Source organism: Miscanthus floridulus, chromosome 5 (genome assembly GCF_019320115.1).
Source record: "Miscanthus floridulus cultivar M001 chromosome 5, ASM1932011v1, whole genome shotgun sequence".
In the NCBI taxonomy this organism is placed as follows: Eukaryota; Viridiplantae; Streptophyta; class Magnoliopsida; order Poales; family Poaceae; genus Miscanthus; species Miscanthus floridulus.
In genome coordinates, this window is record NC_089584.1 from 139294238 (window position 1) to 139310457 (window position 16220).

Below are 16220 nucleotides of genomic sequence, written 5' to 3' on the forward strand. Positions count from 1 at the left end.
CTTGTGGGAGACTAGGGAACGCTAGCCGGTCCATGCGGGTCCTCCACACGACCAGCACACCTTCAACGAGTACCTACGCTGGCTTCACAGGTCTACGAGGACACATATCAAGCCCCCGTACACTGAGGAGGCAATTGACGAGGACTCGGAGGAAGATATGATCGAAGATGTGTACGACGTTGTCACTAGAGAGGACACACAGCTACAGAGAGCCCCGCTACAAAGATACGTGGTAAGATACTTGAATGGTACAATTTGTTATCCATTTGGTATTAATTATGTATACTAAAAATATTCAACCACGTTTCTAAACCTAGGCGACACAATTGTCGAGACTGTCCAACGAAGCAGTGTACCGGCTTTACGAGTCTAGAGGGCAGGGGCCAGGCGTTCTCGAGGCTTTTGTGGAGGTAAACATAAACTAGTCTGTTCCGAAATTGTTTTTTTTAGTGTATATGCGTTTGTGAAATGCGCTAACTTTAACGTCTATTTATGCAGAAGGTGAAGAAGAGTTGCAGGAAGCTAGCTCAAAAGTTGAGCTACATGGACACTCCTTATGAGGAACCACTACTCCCAGCGCAATCGGGTGGTACGTCTTCAGCCTTTTTGAGGATGCTAGCCGGCTCTTCTCAGCCGGTGACAGGTGCCACTTCCGCAGTGCGTACACCACCACATTATAGCGCTGGGAAGGACCCTGCAATCGAGGACGACCACGACGACGAGTGGGAAGATTGGCCGCACGACGAGATCGGCATGTCTCAGCTAGGTGGTGCCCCGCTTGGCACCTAAGGAGCATCACAGGTACTAACAAATGTAGTTTCTTTAAATACGTAGGCTACATGAACTAACGATCACAAAGAATTCTAAGTAATCGTGCATATCACATACTTGCAGGGTACGAGCCATACGCACCGACGACGCGACCGCACCGACGTTGGCTACACTCCCAATGTGTTGCCAACAAATCCGAAGAGACATAGGCGTCCGAGAAATCCTTACACTCCTGAGTCTTAGTTTGTTAGGTCGAACTATTATTAGGGTCCGAAACTTGCAGGCTTATTTGGTTATGTTATATCGAACTTAAGTCAAACTTATGTGACAGCTTGTCAACTTATGTTATTTGCTTCATATTCGTTTCAATGCGTCGCGACATCACTGCTTACGAGATTAAGTAGCAACTAGTTCAAAAAACGGCTTTCAAAAAATATTCGTTTCAATCCGATCTAATTTTTCGTAATCGATTAGTTAACATGGTGTTTAACCGTATTATGAAAGACGGAAAAAATATCAATTGCCTTATCAATTTCTCTATTCGGCCTTGAAAAAATTAACAAAATATAGAAACAAATTTACTATTCATTTTACGTCAAACAATGATTACAACAACTTCCACCATCGGCGCGACGCGTTCCAATTAAACCGTCCAGGTACCGCCGGTTTGGCGGCGGGCGCAGCGAGCAGGCTTGCTGCTCAGGCTGGCATGACTGGCTACGGGGTTTTATTTGGCCCAACCGCGCCATGACCCCTGGCACGGCACTGTCGCGCTTGACGCGGCAGGCCCTGCCCCGTCAGCGGTCATCGTTCCTGGTCATCGCCACGTCAGCCCTGTGCCGCGCCACCATGCATGGCGCGGCACAGGCATTTGGCCGCGCCAGGACAATAGGCGTGGTCAAAAGTGTTAGTTTTTTAAAAAAAAATCGGATATGTTAAATTTAAAATTAGTTTCGAAAAAATGTTAAAATTAAAAAAAAATCCTCCGGTGCTCCCATCTCCTTTCGGGCAGTCATTCCTGACGAACCCGCCGTTGGTTTCATCAGGAATCTGCTGAAGGGTTTGCAGTGCATGCACCCATCGTGGCCTCTTTTTTTTTTTTGAAACATTAATTCTGCCGTAGCATCCACAAGCTTGCAAAACAAAAAGCAGAGACTTTTGTAACCATAAATCGATCATCTGGGAGACTGCGATACTCTACGATAAACAAAATTTGCTACACCTACCACGTTCAAGCCATATAATTCATACTGTTCCATTAGCTCAGGCTCAGTCGCTCCGATCAAGTTCTATGTTTCAGAAATAATAATCTTCCATTTTGACGAACCAAAAGCCTGTTCTCTCCTGGTATTTTCTCCAGCTTCAACTTTCCGTGTGGCTTGCTTGAACCGTCTTCTAGGCTTTATCGGTATGTTGAAGTATTACAACAGTGTGGGTCAAGGCTAATGCCTCTTCCTCTTCTTGCTGCTCTTCAGTTGCTTCTTTCGGTTTCCGCTCTTGCCACGTGACTTGCTTGAACCGCCATCATCTTCCTTGTCTCCGCCAATTAGCATGTTCATTCCAAGGTCGAAACCATCTGTTAAGCCTCCTAGCCTGTTGCCAGAATCAGATATCAGTTGGGACTTGGGAGCGTAAGTTGGATATTAAGACAAGCTGAAAATCCCAAAGGGCAAACCAAGTGCCGAATAATACTCGTAGCTGACCAAAGTCAATTGTGTATTTACACAGACAATAAGCAGCAGCAAAAGATAAACTATCTGAACATACCCATGAAGTTGTCTCCTTATGCGCTTCTCGATCTGCTTATCACGTTTGGTTACAGGAGCCCGAGTGAACAACTCCTCTTCCTGCTTCTCTTGCTCCTCTCTCTGTCGCATGTACCTCCCAAATTCCCTGCTTTCATCGCCCACTGTTTCCTTCCACTGTAAATTCCAGAAAGATTGTTTAACATGAAAATAAACAGCACATAGCTTACTCTGCATCCAAGACAGCCAGCTAATAAATTCAGAGCAAAAGTTACAGCAAACCTCTTCAGGTCTGTCCGCAGCATCATCAATCATTTCTTTAATATAAGGATTTTCTATTGCCACTCGGGCTAGTGCTTTATCTCTCCTTGAATCTTTTTTACGATGCTTCTCTTCATCATCCACGCTAGTAGGCATAAATTTCGGAGGACGGTAAACACCATCAGTATCCTGAAATAAAGTGGTTATACATCAGAACAGCAGAAGGTATAGACTGATATGCCACATGAAATGAGAAATAAACCTCACTGCTCCAGGAAATGGTGAGTTTGAATGACAGGTATTAATGACGTTTTTTGCATTTAGCACTTACACAGAATATGCAAAATTCTTAAAGGAACAAAAAAACAACATTTTAATGGGACAAATACACAACTCAAAAACAATGCTAAAAGTGGATTCCTAAAGGGACGGGAAGAATTAATGTCAGTATCAAATTCAGCACTATAGGGATGCCAACTAAAATTCTTGAGATGAGAAGGGTTGTTGATTCATTATTGCCAGTGACAATTATATTACAAAGGATATGCTGTAGTAGCAGGAAAGATGGGAAAAAATGTTCATGTGAATGACATTGCACTTATTGATATTTGGGCTAAAACAAACTGATATGTTCCAATCTTGTAAGTGCAGACAAGTTATTAATTAATATAGTCCTTTCACAAAGTAATGTTCATGTAGGACGTTCCAGCATGCACAAAAGGAAGCATCTGCGATGTAACAAGTGTATAGAATCATTAAGGAAGTGAAAAGCATCACCTGCCCATCAGGACCAGCCTTTGTGTCCATCATATCTGGGTTTGGCCTATACTTCAGGTGGTCTTCCTCATCCGAATGCTCGTCCTTCCCCTTCGCCTCTGCATTTCCTGTCTTCTCTCGAGCAGTTGCATTGTCAGCAGCGTTGGTGAGCTTCTGGATTTGGTACTCTGCCTTCTTGTCAATCGGGCGAATCTACCGCGCCAAATTCAAAAGAAAGCCATCTCTTAGTTAACGAACTACATCAAAGCTGGAAAGTGAACAATCAGCATCGAAGGCACAAGCAAACCTTCTCCAGAAACAGCCTAATCTCGACAATGCTCCGTACGACGGGGTGGCCATCCACCGAGAGCCCCTTGGCCTTGCGGAGTAGGTAGTAGACGATGTCCTGGCAGTAGCCAAGGAGCAGGTGGTTCTTCGCCTCTAGGTATCCGATCCCGTTGGCCGTCGGCAACTGGTTCTCCTTGACCTATCGACATGCGAGGACAGCGAACCAGAATTTATTCTACCATCGTACCCAATTCGAGGTTTAAGAAATTGGGAGAGGCGAAGGAAGCTTGGAAGGGGAAGACATGAGTAGATTACCTTCCGAGTGATGGCATCAACCTTGCCCCTTACGAGGTCCAATCCGTCCTTCATCTCCTTGAGAGCGGCGAGCAGCCCCGGCGCGTCGTCGCTGCAAGCAACAAACGCTCAGGTCAAAATTTGCTTTAGGCGCTAAAGCTGGGGAGAGGCATCTAGAGGCTGAGCATACCGTACGAGGAATTCGTCTTTGCTCTCGCCGTTGGCTTCGGCGGCGGAGGATGCTGCCGCCATGGTGGCAAGCGACTCTTGTCCGAGAAATAGGCGGCGCCTAGCGACGCGACTGCGTCACGGGAAGAGCGAGCGTGACGGCGTAGCGGGTGGCCGGCTGGGCGCGGGCGAGCCGCGGGGCCGCCTCGCGAGAAGAGGAGGAAGGAGGCGGGAGGTCCGACCGGCGACCGTCCGAGGTCAGGACTCGCGAGTCGGGAGGTGCTGCGCCGTGCGCCGAATCACCAATGGCTCCCGATGCGGACTGCGGACGGGAAAGGAGATACGCGACGGCGCGAGTCGGGGGACGGGGACTACTGGTACAGCAGGCCTGGCTAGGGTTGGGCGCTGGTGGGCTGAGGGGGGGCTATTGGGCTGTTTTGGCCTTTTTAGTAGAATTTGTTTCTGAAAAACTTGGGCTGCGTCCCGTGCTGCAGGCCCCCAGCCCGGGGCCCAGATCAGCCCCTGACGGGGGCAGCACTGGGGTTTAGGTGGGAAAAAGTCAACATTACCTTCCTCAACTTTTGCAAAAGTCTACTCCGGGTAAACCACATCTCTGAACTTTTGCAACCGTTCATTTTACCTCGTGACCGTGGTTATAAACGGTTTTTAAAGGCGTTTTTGTCTTTTCTTTTTTATTTATTTCGACTGAGTTTTGAAAAATCATAGTAAATCACATAAAAACCATAAAATGGAAAATCCAATTTTGTTGGACTCCATAGGAGTAGATCTACATAGTGAATATATAATATGGTATACTTTAGTATAATTTTTTATTGTAGCTTTAGATCTATGTTTTTCTGTAATAAATTCATAGCTGCAGTTTCTATGATCCAATTGTGGTGACATTTTTATGGTGAACTAATTATTATATGCTTGAGCTGTAGTAAAAATTTCATACTCAGGAATAGTTCAAGGAGGTAGATAGACTTTTTCTTCTACTCCTCCTTTTGGCTTTTTTCAAGAATGTGGAGGCCTTTTTTTTCAAGAATGTGAAGGCTGGACTTCCACGTTCAGTTTCTGTAGGGTTTTCGTTTTTATTTTAAGAGGTTATTCAATTATTTTACTAGGAAAACCCTGTCCATTTAATTGAAGCCGGATCAGATCCTTCAGTGAAGAGCTGCCTGTCCAAGATGACGTTAATCTACCACAAGATCAGAATCGTAAAGAGAAGACCCAGAAATAGTGTATGGTAACAAATCGTAGAGAAGACCAAGAAATATATAGTGTATGGTAACAGAGTTGTACTTGTACACGACAAACCATGAACTACTCAACAAAATACGGTCGTTCTTCGACGGAGGTAGTATGATAATAAAGTTGTACACAACAGCCACCACACAGTGCAAATGCAACATATATCCACCATGTCCGCTTTGATCGTTTCTATGGCTTATAAGCTGGCTGATGCTATTTCATTGTGAGAGAAAAACGCTATATCATGACTGATAAGATCAAACAAACAGCAACGTGCTCCTAAGCTTTGACAATGGTCGCTTTGCCAACCGAAAAATTGGCAATGTACTGGATTGACGGGAAACCAAATATAGTCTGCATCAACTAAACCAACACTATTCAAAATACACCAATTGATAGGTCAGCGAAACAGCTATTTGCTAAGTATTCATAATACACCAATAGATTGGGCGATGAACAATCCTTTTGTTCAGTAACACCGCACACCAATAGAGGGCAACCAAAAATCCATATGCTCAGTAACACAAGTTCAGTGTAAGTATACAGCCGACTTTACACGACCACAGGGACTCCAGTAAAACAAGACAAAAGGGTCCTTCCAAAAGAAATATCTCAATTGAATGCATATGCTGTTGCTAGAGCGTACCCAGTGCAGAGAGCTCCCACTCTGTGCGGGGTCTGGGGAAGAGTGTCAGTGACAAGCCTTACCCTCGCCTGTGCAATGCGAAGAGACCGCGACTCTAACTCAGGACCTTCCGATCACAGGCGGTAAGACTTTACCGCTTGCACTAGTCCGCCCTTCATATGCTGTTGCTAGGTAGTTGAAATTTTTTTTCTTTCATATGAGAAGCTTCATAGCTCCAGGTACTGTAGCGAAAATTGACTTTGTTGTCAATCCTAGTAGTAGGGGGGATTTCTCAGAAATCTCCCAAAGAATGCACTTAGTGGTATACAAATAGAAGTCCCATAATTCTTTTGCACCCATCAATATGGCCTTCCTCCTAAAGCGAAGGTATTTGATCCAGACATATGACCCCGGTTACCAAACCCACCTCTGCCTCTCGACCGGAAATTGCCTGAACACAAAAACCACATAAGTTAATACAGGTGAAGCCAGACATGAGCCCAGAACATGCAAGACTGTTCTCGCTGAATAAATAAACTGTAAAGTTCATAATTACCTCCTCCCCCTGAGTTTGAAGACTTGGACATGGATTCTAGTGCAGGATTCACAACTTGGCCAGCTTCCCGCAGAATCTTCACAAGATTCCTTGAGAACTTTGCATTTGCATGTGTGAAAAAAGTAAATGCAGTTCCGCTAGCACCAGCACGGCCAGTTCGACCTATCCTGTGAATATAATCTTCAAGAGTTGTTGGAAAATCATAATTTATCACACACTTTATGTCCTTCACATCTGTAAAATCAACAAATATTATTAGTACTTAATCAAAATTGATGTGTTGTCCTGAATACCATGCTGGACCACACTGGAACATCAACATTGTCGATCTCCATAGAAGGCAGTACATGGTTTAGACAAGCACCAAAAAAATCCATAGTGCTGCACTTTCGAATTCTAAAACGCAAGTCGAAGGAGCTGAAAAACTGAACCGGGCATCAATCACTGCTGGATGTGGAATTGATGGTGATTAACCTCTCAGCCTTTATCAGAAAATGTTGAAAACTGCAAGTCTGCAACTGGCATGCCTGGGTAACCACTTATATCCAATAATGTAACAGTATCCAATATCCATAACCCAAACAAAATTCTGTAGAACATGCCAGTCCAACATAGGCTGTAATGAGCAAGGTGCGGCATCAGAGGTCACTATCGTGAATCCACTGAAAAGTACGCTGATTACAACCATCCTTTGACCAGTTCGCACTTGGCAGTGATACCGATGATGAGGCACTTGATTGAGAAAGCAGAACGAGTTTCTAAAGGTTCATGTAAAGCTAGGGCCTAGGGGAAAGCAAAGGAGATCCATACGGACGTGCTACTTGTGAAGGATGTGCATTGTGCAAAAAAATATATTTGAAATTGGTATTACTATTTTTATACAAAGGTTTTTATGCCTAAAATTTTGCAATACATCTTCAAAAAACAAAAGTATTGCTCTCATCAATTCTAAACAAATTAGACATGTATTTATAACAAAATGTAGAAAGGTAAGCCAAAAAATACTTGCAAGAAAAGCAGACTATTGGATTGAAAAGAATTCAATTACAAGGGCAAAGAATTGAAGAGGGCAGCGACACAATACCTAAATGTTCCTAAATGGTCAGAGATGCAGGGATTAAGGAATTCAAATCAAGTTAAGAAATCAACTTTACAGTGCCAAATGCATATATGTTTGCATACTACTTTTTGAGGATATCCATTTTATCCAAACATAGGGCTCCCTAACAAGGCTAACTAGGAAAGGGAACGTTACCATGATAGCTTAAAGTTGAAGTGCCTGGGTAACACTGCCAATGCTCACGCTCAAATGAGGTAGACCACGGGGAAAAATTATCTACCTTTGACATGATGGCACCTTGGTATACACCACCAATCCACAAGTTCAGTTCACTCAACCAAACGCAGCTGAACAGCCCTCCGACTTATCATCCTTGAGCACTTGGAACTACTACCTAATCCTAATATTCAAATAAATCATCATACCAAGACCACGTGCTGCCACATCTGTGGCAGCCATTATGGGGCTCTTGCCGCTCTTAAACTCTGCAAGAACATAGTCCCGTTCAGCTTGAGCTTTATCACCATGTATAGATAATGCTGGCCACCCATCCATTCTAAGTTGCCGGGTGATCTTATCGCAGTCCTTTTTTGTTTGGAAGAATATCAAGATACGGCTCCCATCCATTAGATCAGACAAGAGCTTACTGAGTCTGTGGGAAAGAGGTGAAAATCAACTCACACCGTGTCCATTTGTAATCAAAAGTAGTATAGTGAGTGAGCATAAGAGTTTTTAGTCACAAGAGCATCGACCATACATACCTTGGATACTTCTCATGATCTGAAATAACTTCAACAATTTGTTGTATGGAATGATTAGCTTTAAGTTCAGGTGATCCTATGATTACCTGCATTACAATATATAAGCCAAAAGTTAAGAAAAGGGCCGTCAAAAATCAATTCAATACAACATAGTAAAAGAACCAAAAAATAACAATAACAGCAGCGAACACGCACCTTGTAAGGATTTTGCAAAAACTGTCTTGCTAAGGCTTCAACTTCTCTAGGCCATGTGGCACTCCAGTACAAGGTTTGCCTGTCTGGGCGGATCTATGGATAGCAGAAGTGTTGGACAAGCATTAGAGCTAGGCAAGACAGTAAATATTAATAACTATTCTGTATTTCTAAACTAACTGTACCTGTGCAACTATTTTTCGAATTTGGGGCTCAAAACCCATATCTAGCATCCGGTCTGCCTCATCCAGCACAAGGTATGTCACTCTACGTAGGTTTGTGTGACCGGCTTCCAGCATATCAATCAGCCGACCAGGAGTTGCAATGACAATTTCAACTCCTAAAAGTGCAGATGATAGAATGCATTGAGTTTAAAAGGCATTCATCTAAAAAGAATTGAACTGGACAGAAGCGTGCAGGTACCTCTTCTAAGGTCACGTATTTGTGGACCCTTAGGTGCACCACCATAGACACACGTGCTTCTAGTTCTTGAATATGATCCAAATTTTGTAGATTCTTCCTGTATTTGAACAGCCAGTTCTCTTGTGGGGGCGAGGATTAATACAATTGGGCCATCGCCTTGTTCTACAGGCATTACAATCACGACTTATGAGAAGGGGAATGGAGACAGTCAGAAAACACATACAGAAAGCTCATAGCAAGTTTATAGGAAACAAACCTAGACGAGGCTGGGAACCAACATGAACCAACCCAGGTAGCAGATAAGATAATGTTTTCCCTGAGCCTGTTTGAGCGATACCAATCAGGTCCCTACCCTTCAAAGCCATAGGCCAACCTTGAGATTGAATAGGAGTTGGCTCCACAAATCCAGATTTGGCAATCGCTTGCATGCAGTAATCTGTCAAAGGAATCGTGAAACAGTAGTATAAGGGAAGTATTGCGTTACTATCAACGGACACGGGGACAGGAAACACTGGAACTAGAGTAAACCTGGGAAGTTGGCTTCCTGGAAGTATCGGACCGGCTTGGGCACATCCCGGCCCTCTACGGTGATATCCCGGAGGCGGCGGTACTGCGCCACATCCGCCTCCGACATAGCCTGGACGGACGGACACTCCACGTAGAAGTTCTTCTCGAACGGTATCAGGCTCCGGAAGTCCGGCTTAGGGAGGGCGAGCGAGTCAAGCCCGTCCCTCCCGCGACCTCCTCCTCTGCCGCCACCTCCATACCCACCACCGCCACCTCCTCTGCCGCCTCCACCACGGCCTCTGCCGCCCTGCCCGTAGCGCTGGTAGTCGCCGCCCGCGGGGGCCGAGGGCACGGGCACGGGCGTGTAGGCGGCGGCGTAAGGGTTCGGGTTCACCGCAGCCACGGGAGCCGGCGGAGCGAACGTAGGAGCCACGGCCAGGTCGCTGCACGGGAAATCAAATCGATCGACTCACGTTCGAATTCAAATCAGATCGGAAGAGCTAGAATTAGGGTTGGCGTACCTGCGCCTGTCGTGGTAGGATGAGGGGTCGGCGAAGCGGAGGTCGTAGGGGTTCATGGCGCCGGGTAGGAGGAGCTTGGCCGGACGAGAGAGCAGGGCGAGGGCGCCGCCGTGCTCGAGGGGAAAGGCGAGGGAGGGGATGGATCTGCTGGTGGCGGCGGGCGGAGACGCGGGGGTCTGCTTTGGCGTGCCGGAACGGACAGGGTCGGTTCGCGTGACCCACGTGGCTCGGCCCTTGGCGGATGCTGAGCTTCGTAGCCTGCGTACAAGGAAAGAGGCCCGGTCCACCTTCACACTAGTCGTCAAAGGTGACGACGGGCCAGCTGAGAATTGACCGCGCGGCGCGGAGCTCCTGTTTGTAACGGCCAAGGTGACAAAGCTTTTTTTCCTAGCTGAGCATCTCCAATAGTTTCAAAGACTGTTGTAAAAAAAAAAAGTTCCAAAAGACAATTGATAAACCTAAATTAATGATTTTTTCAAGTGGCTAAAAAATTTAAAAGCACGTTTGTTAAATTTCTTCAACCATTTTTAAAATCTTGCTCCATAACTTTTCACTTCGAACTTCAATTTTGATAATCCTAGACTCTATGGAAAGCTTGTTAGAGGATTATCCATCACAACTAAAAACAAGCTTCAATACCGCTATGTCCAAGTGTTTCTCATAAGTTAGCACTTAGGTTTAGTTCAATTGAGCACCGAGACTTGTCAATGCACTCAATGTTGCATTCTTATAATAGTATAACATTCTTGTACTCAAGAACAGAGATAAAATCTATTCCAACCTCTTGAGTTTGCACAACTCTTCGTATACCATTTCTTCACAATATGTCTTCACAAGGGTTGCAATCAACTTTGTCTGGGTCCTTAAGCAAATCCTCCCTGAACTTCTGATTTGAACTAAATCTACCGCATAAGAGTTCAATACACGATTTCAAGACACTATAACTTTTGGTCCAATAGTGATTCGATGCTTGACGTTGTATGACTCCTCGTGGCTTGATTAGGATCAACACAAGTACTTGCTTATTCGGCCTAACCATGATACCTCTATTGCCAAGCCATCACTTGCCCTTCACCCTCGCTTAGTTCAAACTATTTCCTTGCTACCTTTGCCTTATTTAGCATTCCTCGAGTCAGACCTTGCATGTATCAACAATATGCCTTTGTTTGAAACCAACTTCTTATTTTGATGAGTATGAAATTTATTATCAATATTCTTGATCTAATTGGCAAGCCATACACTTGAGACCAACTCATATGCAACTAATCATGTCTCTTTCACTTATACTTTTCATTTTGATCAATTATGCTATTTCAATTTTCATCTCCCATAATATAAACAAGTCTCAAATGCAAGACCAAATAAGATGCATCAATCCATGCCTTCTTTTGTCGCTGCTAGCATTGTTTGCCATTTTTTCACTTATGCATTATTAATTTTACTTCAACTAACAATCAATTATCAATCTCTTCTCATTCATACAAGCAATCCATAACTGAGACTAAACCATATCCATTTATTTTTGTCTCATTTTGTTTATTAAGTTACTTGACTTTTAATCGCTTGAAATATGGCATTAGTTTGATATGATCATTTACAATGAAACATGTCCAAAACTCAATAGTTCTCTATTTTTTGTCATTCAACCACTACTAAAAGCTCTAGTTTGGTTTTGGTGAATTGATGAAACCCTAGGTACTAACCTATGCTCTAAGTGTGGAATTGAGATAGGTTGGTTTAAGCCAAGTGATGGAGCAAATGAAGTCCAAGGTGATGGTGTTGGACATGTGATGATGATCAAGCTCCGGACTTGGAAAAGAAAGAGAAAAATAAAATGGGCTCATGGCAAAAGGTATATTTGATAGGGTCATTTTATTTTGGTGATTAAGACACTATAGAGAATGTGATCACATTTAAGATAGATGGTCGTACTACTAAGACGGGAGCTCTTATCGGACAACTCGATCATCTAGTGCCACTAGGTGTTGGATAACTTGCATTGGCATTTTAGGCCTAGCGCACAATCGGTGAGAAGTGATTAACCTTTGGAAAATAATTGTAAAAATAGTAACACACTTGCACGTGATGGTGAAACACTTGAGGTATTGGCACATTTGCAAAGGAATCAAAGGAGGTGAAGAAGGGGATGAGGTGCTACCTCTGGGGGCACCGTCACCCCCTGTCTAGTGCACCGCCCACCCTAGGGCGGTGATCGTTTGGCCTTGGCCAAGGAGGAGGGGTTGGGGGCTAGCACTGTCAGTGATGGTGTACACCATCAGGTGCACCGTCGAGGTGTGTTCGATGCCATCACCCCTTTATTCCAGAGGCTAGCAAATTTGGAGTCAGTGACGAGGAGGAACTGCCCTGGTCACCGTCACCCCCTAGAGGTGCACCGCCCTAATTATCCAAAGAGTAGGGTTTTCAGGGGGTTGGCTTAGGTGGTCACCACCACCCCTAGGGCGGTGCCACCGCCACCCTATCTGGTGCCCCAACGTCTAGTAGATGACCATTGGAGGGGCACCACCACCCCTTGTCCGGTGGCACATTGCCGTGTCCGGTGCCCCCGTAGAAGCTGCTCCAAAGGGGTAGCGCTCTATTTGTTGGTGGGATTATAAATAGAAGTGGTGGCCAGCCTTGGCCACTCTCTTAGCACTTCCCACATCTGAGTACACCCTTTGGGAGCTGAACAAACACAATCCACTCACTTGCACACTTGATTTCTTCATTTGAGTGAGATTGGAGAGCCTCTAGTGTATTGCTTAGTGATCTTGCATCTTGTGGCACTAGTTGGGCGATTTGGGCTGATGGAGATCTTGTTACTCTTGGTGTTTGCCGAGACCCAAATAGCCCCGTGATTGGAGGATCATTGAGCGGAGGAAGGTGATTGTCTTCGGCTCCGATCATGGTGATTGTGAAGGGTTCTTGTGCCTTCCACGACTGAGCGCCAAAGGCAACTCTAGTAGATTGCGCATGGCTTGTGGATCTACATCTTGTGTTGGCTGTGCGGCACCCAATTGCGGGCTAGGCATATGATGCCTATTAGCGCGTAAACCTCCAAGTGAGTGAATCACCACAACGGGGACTAGCTTGTCGGCAAGCGAGTGAACCTCAGAGGAAAAATCATTGTGTCATCATTGTCTCTTTGGTATTCTTTGATTGATCACTTGCCACGGCGGTATATCTCCTCTACCACTCTCTTGCATTACTTTGTATCTTTATCTTGTGTAGAGCTTGTGGTAGTTGTGTAGCTTAGCTTTGTAGTTGTATTTAGTTCCTAACTAGCTCAACTAGTGTAGAGAGTAGCGACATAGCCTTTGAGTGCTTAGTGATCATAATTGACTAGAATTGTTGGTATGTGGCTTGCCTTTTGAGTAGAGCTAGAGCAAGGTGCATTTCACCATTTAGTTGTCTAATAAGTTGCTCTAGTGTCTTTGTAGAAATTTTTATAGGCTATTCACCCTCTAGCCATTTAGGACCTTTCAAGTGCACCACAACTAACTATAAGTAGATGCACTTTCAAGTAGGGCCGATGACCCCCTTGTGGGACCGTTTTACCTAGTTTTTGGTGATAATGATCCTACGTATAAATATTGACCAAAACTAGGTGACACTTCATTAGTTGAAATAAATTGTACATATAATTTAACCTTGTCTCTCTATAACAAAATGATGATGATCAAAATGTTATAATAGTGGTCATCAACACTCTTAAGCTCGCGAGCTTGTTGTAGGTAACTAGCCGAAACTCTAGCTTGGCTTATTAAAAAAAGACAACGTATCGAGACAAGTTAGAAAATGAGTTGAGGGATCTAATGAGCTATGAGATTTTCATCAAACCATAAAACGACTTAAAAATCCAAGTGTTTGCCACAACTTCGACTATAACATTTTTTTGGGTTGCCTATTTATGCATTTGTTTTTCTTTTATAAGCTAATGATATTGTCATATTGAATAAAGATACTTACTCTAATGGTTTTGTTATTTCTTTCAATCTAACATGTATATTTAAGCATTTTTAAATTATATCCAACAAAAATCTTATACACATATCTCGGAGCTAAACTTGTGCCAAGTAAGCCGTGGATGGGTGTTAACCAAGGTGTGGTGATCAGAAACCGTATAGAAGTGAAATTTGGCCATAGGACACTGCGCCCCAGTTTCAATCGGCTGAGGAGAGAGAATTTTTCATTTTGGACATCCGGTGCCCCTAAGCCACAGCTGGGTCCACCCCCAACTTGCTCTAGTTGGACCACATAAGAACCAGCCCCGACCCGGCCATTAGGGTTAGGTCGTGCGCCACTTTCCCCAATCCCACACTCCCATCGTCGCCCACTCGACTCCAGTGCTCGCCGCACTGCCGTCCACTCTAGTGCCCACCGTCGCTGACACCTCCAACCTCAGCCGTCATCCGCCATGTAGGGCTGAGGATCTGGAGCACCCCCATGACCCAAAGATGAAGTCCCCCAGCAGGAAGAATGTGCAGTGCCTTGGTTCTCCACCTAGGGTTCCTCAATTGAAATGGATTCCAAAAGGGTGAGCTTTCTTGAACTCATACTCTTTGGATTTGTATGCCTGCGGATGCGTTAGAAAGGTTTCGGTTTGAAATTGTTTAGTTTGGTTCTTTTCCCTTGTTTTGATTTAGGATGGATCCAACGACCATGTGTAGGTTGGCGATTAGAGTACCTATCTATGTATAGCAAAGACCAGATGGGCTCGATGGTTATCATGTAACTTGTCGGTGTAGAAAGTGACCAACAAGTAAATATTTGTAGTTTTGCCGTATGTTGTGATCGGAGGTGGCCAAGCACTCAATGACATAGGGTTTATACTAGTTCAGGCAACATGCCCTATGTCCAGTTTGAGTCGGTCGGTGACTTTATTCCTGAGCTTAGGTGCTTGAAGTTTACAGTGGGGTTACAAACAAGGAGAAAGATGGGGTACACGAGAGGTACGGTCGGATTCGATTGGAAGGGTTAAGAGCGACAAGAGCTCCTCTATGAGCTAAGTGTTCAAGCATGTGCTTGAGGTTCGAACCTGGCGGTTCTGTGGTTGTGAGCTAGTGAACTTGATCGATCTAGATTAACTTGTATGAACTTGAATCAACTTAGTCTCTTGGGAGAGAGCACATCCCCTTTTATAGATGAAGGGGATGGCCTTACAAGTGAGAGAGAGAGAGAGAGAGTTCGTATGCTTCTAAGTCTTGTTGCCCACGTAGGCGGGTATAGGAGGATGGTAGGCGCCCATAACACTGTTGGATGTCGGTTGTATGTGGGAGGTTACGTCGTCTTGTTTCGAGTATGGCAGATGTCGGCACCTGCATATATTGTTGATGCCCAGAGGCATGTGAGGAGTTTCACCATATTCACTTGGTAAGGTAAATCTCGACGCCAACAATACTATCGATGCCTAGAGGCATGTGGGGGGCCTTACCGTATGGGAGTTAATGGCGCCCACAATACTATAGAGGAAAATGTCGGTGCCTACAATACTGGTTGTGTCAGGGTGGTTGTAGAGTATTGTTCCTGTAGGTGACAGGGTATGGTCCCTAGTATCATGGTTTGACTGGAGTGTCTTACATTGCTTTCTCCATTCGTTCCCTGGTCCCTTCTGGGCGGGCGTCCCCGGTCGGTTGGTTCCAGTCAGCTCTGGTTGCGCCAGTCGGAGAAGAGCAGTGAGCAGGTTCTTTGCATACCCCGGTCGGAGACATGGGGTCGGAGTCAGAGGTAGTGCTTTGCCAGGCCTTTCGGTTGAAGAGACTATCCGGAGGTGCTAGAGACCGAAGTGAGCGCTCTGGTCGGAGAGGTGGGCTAGAGTCAACGAGCAGGCGTTGTTCCTCCTCGACCTAACCTTCTGATCGGTGACTGGACTGCCCTTCTAGCCTATTGTTGTTAGACACTTGGGCTGGCCCATGAGTTGCGTGTTGTCTGCTTGGGCCGAGCCTTTGCGGGGAAGCCGGTCCACGAGGGACCCCGGGTTTATGAACCCAACAAGAGCCCCTAAGCCCTCGGGCGATTCGGGCAGAATTGTCTGGGGGATT

General features: G+C 45.1%; 2 protein-coding genes across 4 annotated transcripts; both read right to left on the bottom strand.

Annotated features, from left to right (window-relative positions):
- Positions 1-1898: 1898 nt before the first annotated feature.
- LOC136453842 (uncharacterized) lies at positions 1899-5065 on the bottom strand. Its single transcript, XM_066454395.1, has 7 exons — positions 4306-5065; positions 4137-4227; positions 3841-4020; positions 3555-3746; positions 2799-2966; positions 2539-2693; positions 1899-2364 (listed from the first exon to the last, which is right to left on the bottom strand). Exons 1-7 carry the CDS (start codon positions 4365-4367, stop codon positions 2214-2216), a joined length of 999 nt encoding a protein of 332 aa, XP_066310492.1. The 5' UTR covers positions 4368-5065; the 3' UTR covers positions 1899-2213.
- A 963-nt stretch (positions 5066-6028) lies between these two features.
- LOC136450962 (DEAD-box ATP-dependent RNA helicase 30) lies at positions 6029-10429 on the bottom strand. 3 transcript variants are annotated; one of them, XM_066451665.1, is made up of 10 exons: positions 10183-10428; positions 9683-10104; positions 9411-9590; positions 9155-9316; positions 8917-9071; positions 8735-8827; positions 8540-8625; positions 8204-8430; positions 6719-6952; positions 6029-6613 (listed from the first exon to the last, which is right to left on the bottom strand). In XM_066451665.1, exons 1-10 carry the CDS (start codon positions 10236-10238, stop codon positions 6522-6524), a joined length of 1707 nt encoding a protein of 568 aa, XP_066307762.1. In that variant the 5' UTR covers positions 10239-10428; the 3' UTR covers positions 6029-6521. The 3 variants fall into 3 exon arrangements, 1 of the variants encoding a protein (XP_066307762.1); XR_010758492.1 differs by lacking the exon at positions 6029-6613 and having other exon boundaries at positions 6827-6952; positions 8059-8430; positions 10183-10429; XR_010758491.1 differs by lacking the exon at positions 6029-6613 and having other exon boundaries at positions 6837-7334; positions 8059-8430; positions 10183-10429.
- Between the last annotated feature and the right edge of the window lie 5791 nt (positions 10430-16220).

What these genes read in the sequence shown, in the direction of transcription:
- LOC136453842 (XM_066454395.1), bottom strand. Translation starts at nt 4,367, where the DNA reads ATGGCGGCAGCATCCTCCGCCGCCGAAGCCAACGGCGAGAGCAAAGAC. An exon ending in TTGATGCCATCACTCGGAAG is followed by an intron (nt 4,021 to 4,136) that starts GTAATCTACTCA and finishes GCATGTCGATAG; the next exon opens with GTCAAGGAGAACCAGTTGCC. An exon ending in CTGCGGACAGACCTGAAGAG is followed by an intron (nt 2,694 to 2,798) that starts GTTTGCTGTAAC and finishes TGGAATTTACAG; the next exon opens with TGGAAGGAAACAGTGGGCGA.
- LOC136450962 (XM_066451665.1), bottom strand. Translation starts at nt 10,238, where the DNA reads ATGAACCCCTACGACCTCCGCTTCGCCGACCCCTCATCCTACCACGAC. An exon ending in CCAGGAAGCCAACTTCCCAG is followed by an intron (nt 9,591 to 9,682) that starts GTTTACTCTAGT and finishes TTCCTTTGACAG; the next exon opens with ATTACTGCATGCAAGCGATT. An exon ending in TTCGAAAAATAGTTGCACAG is followed by an intron (nt 8,828 to 8,916) that starts GTACAGTTAGTT and finishes TGCTATCCATAG; the next exon opens with ATCCGCCCAGACAGGCAAAC.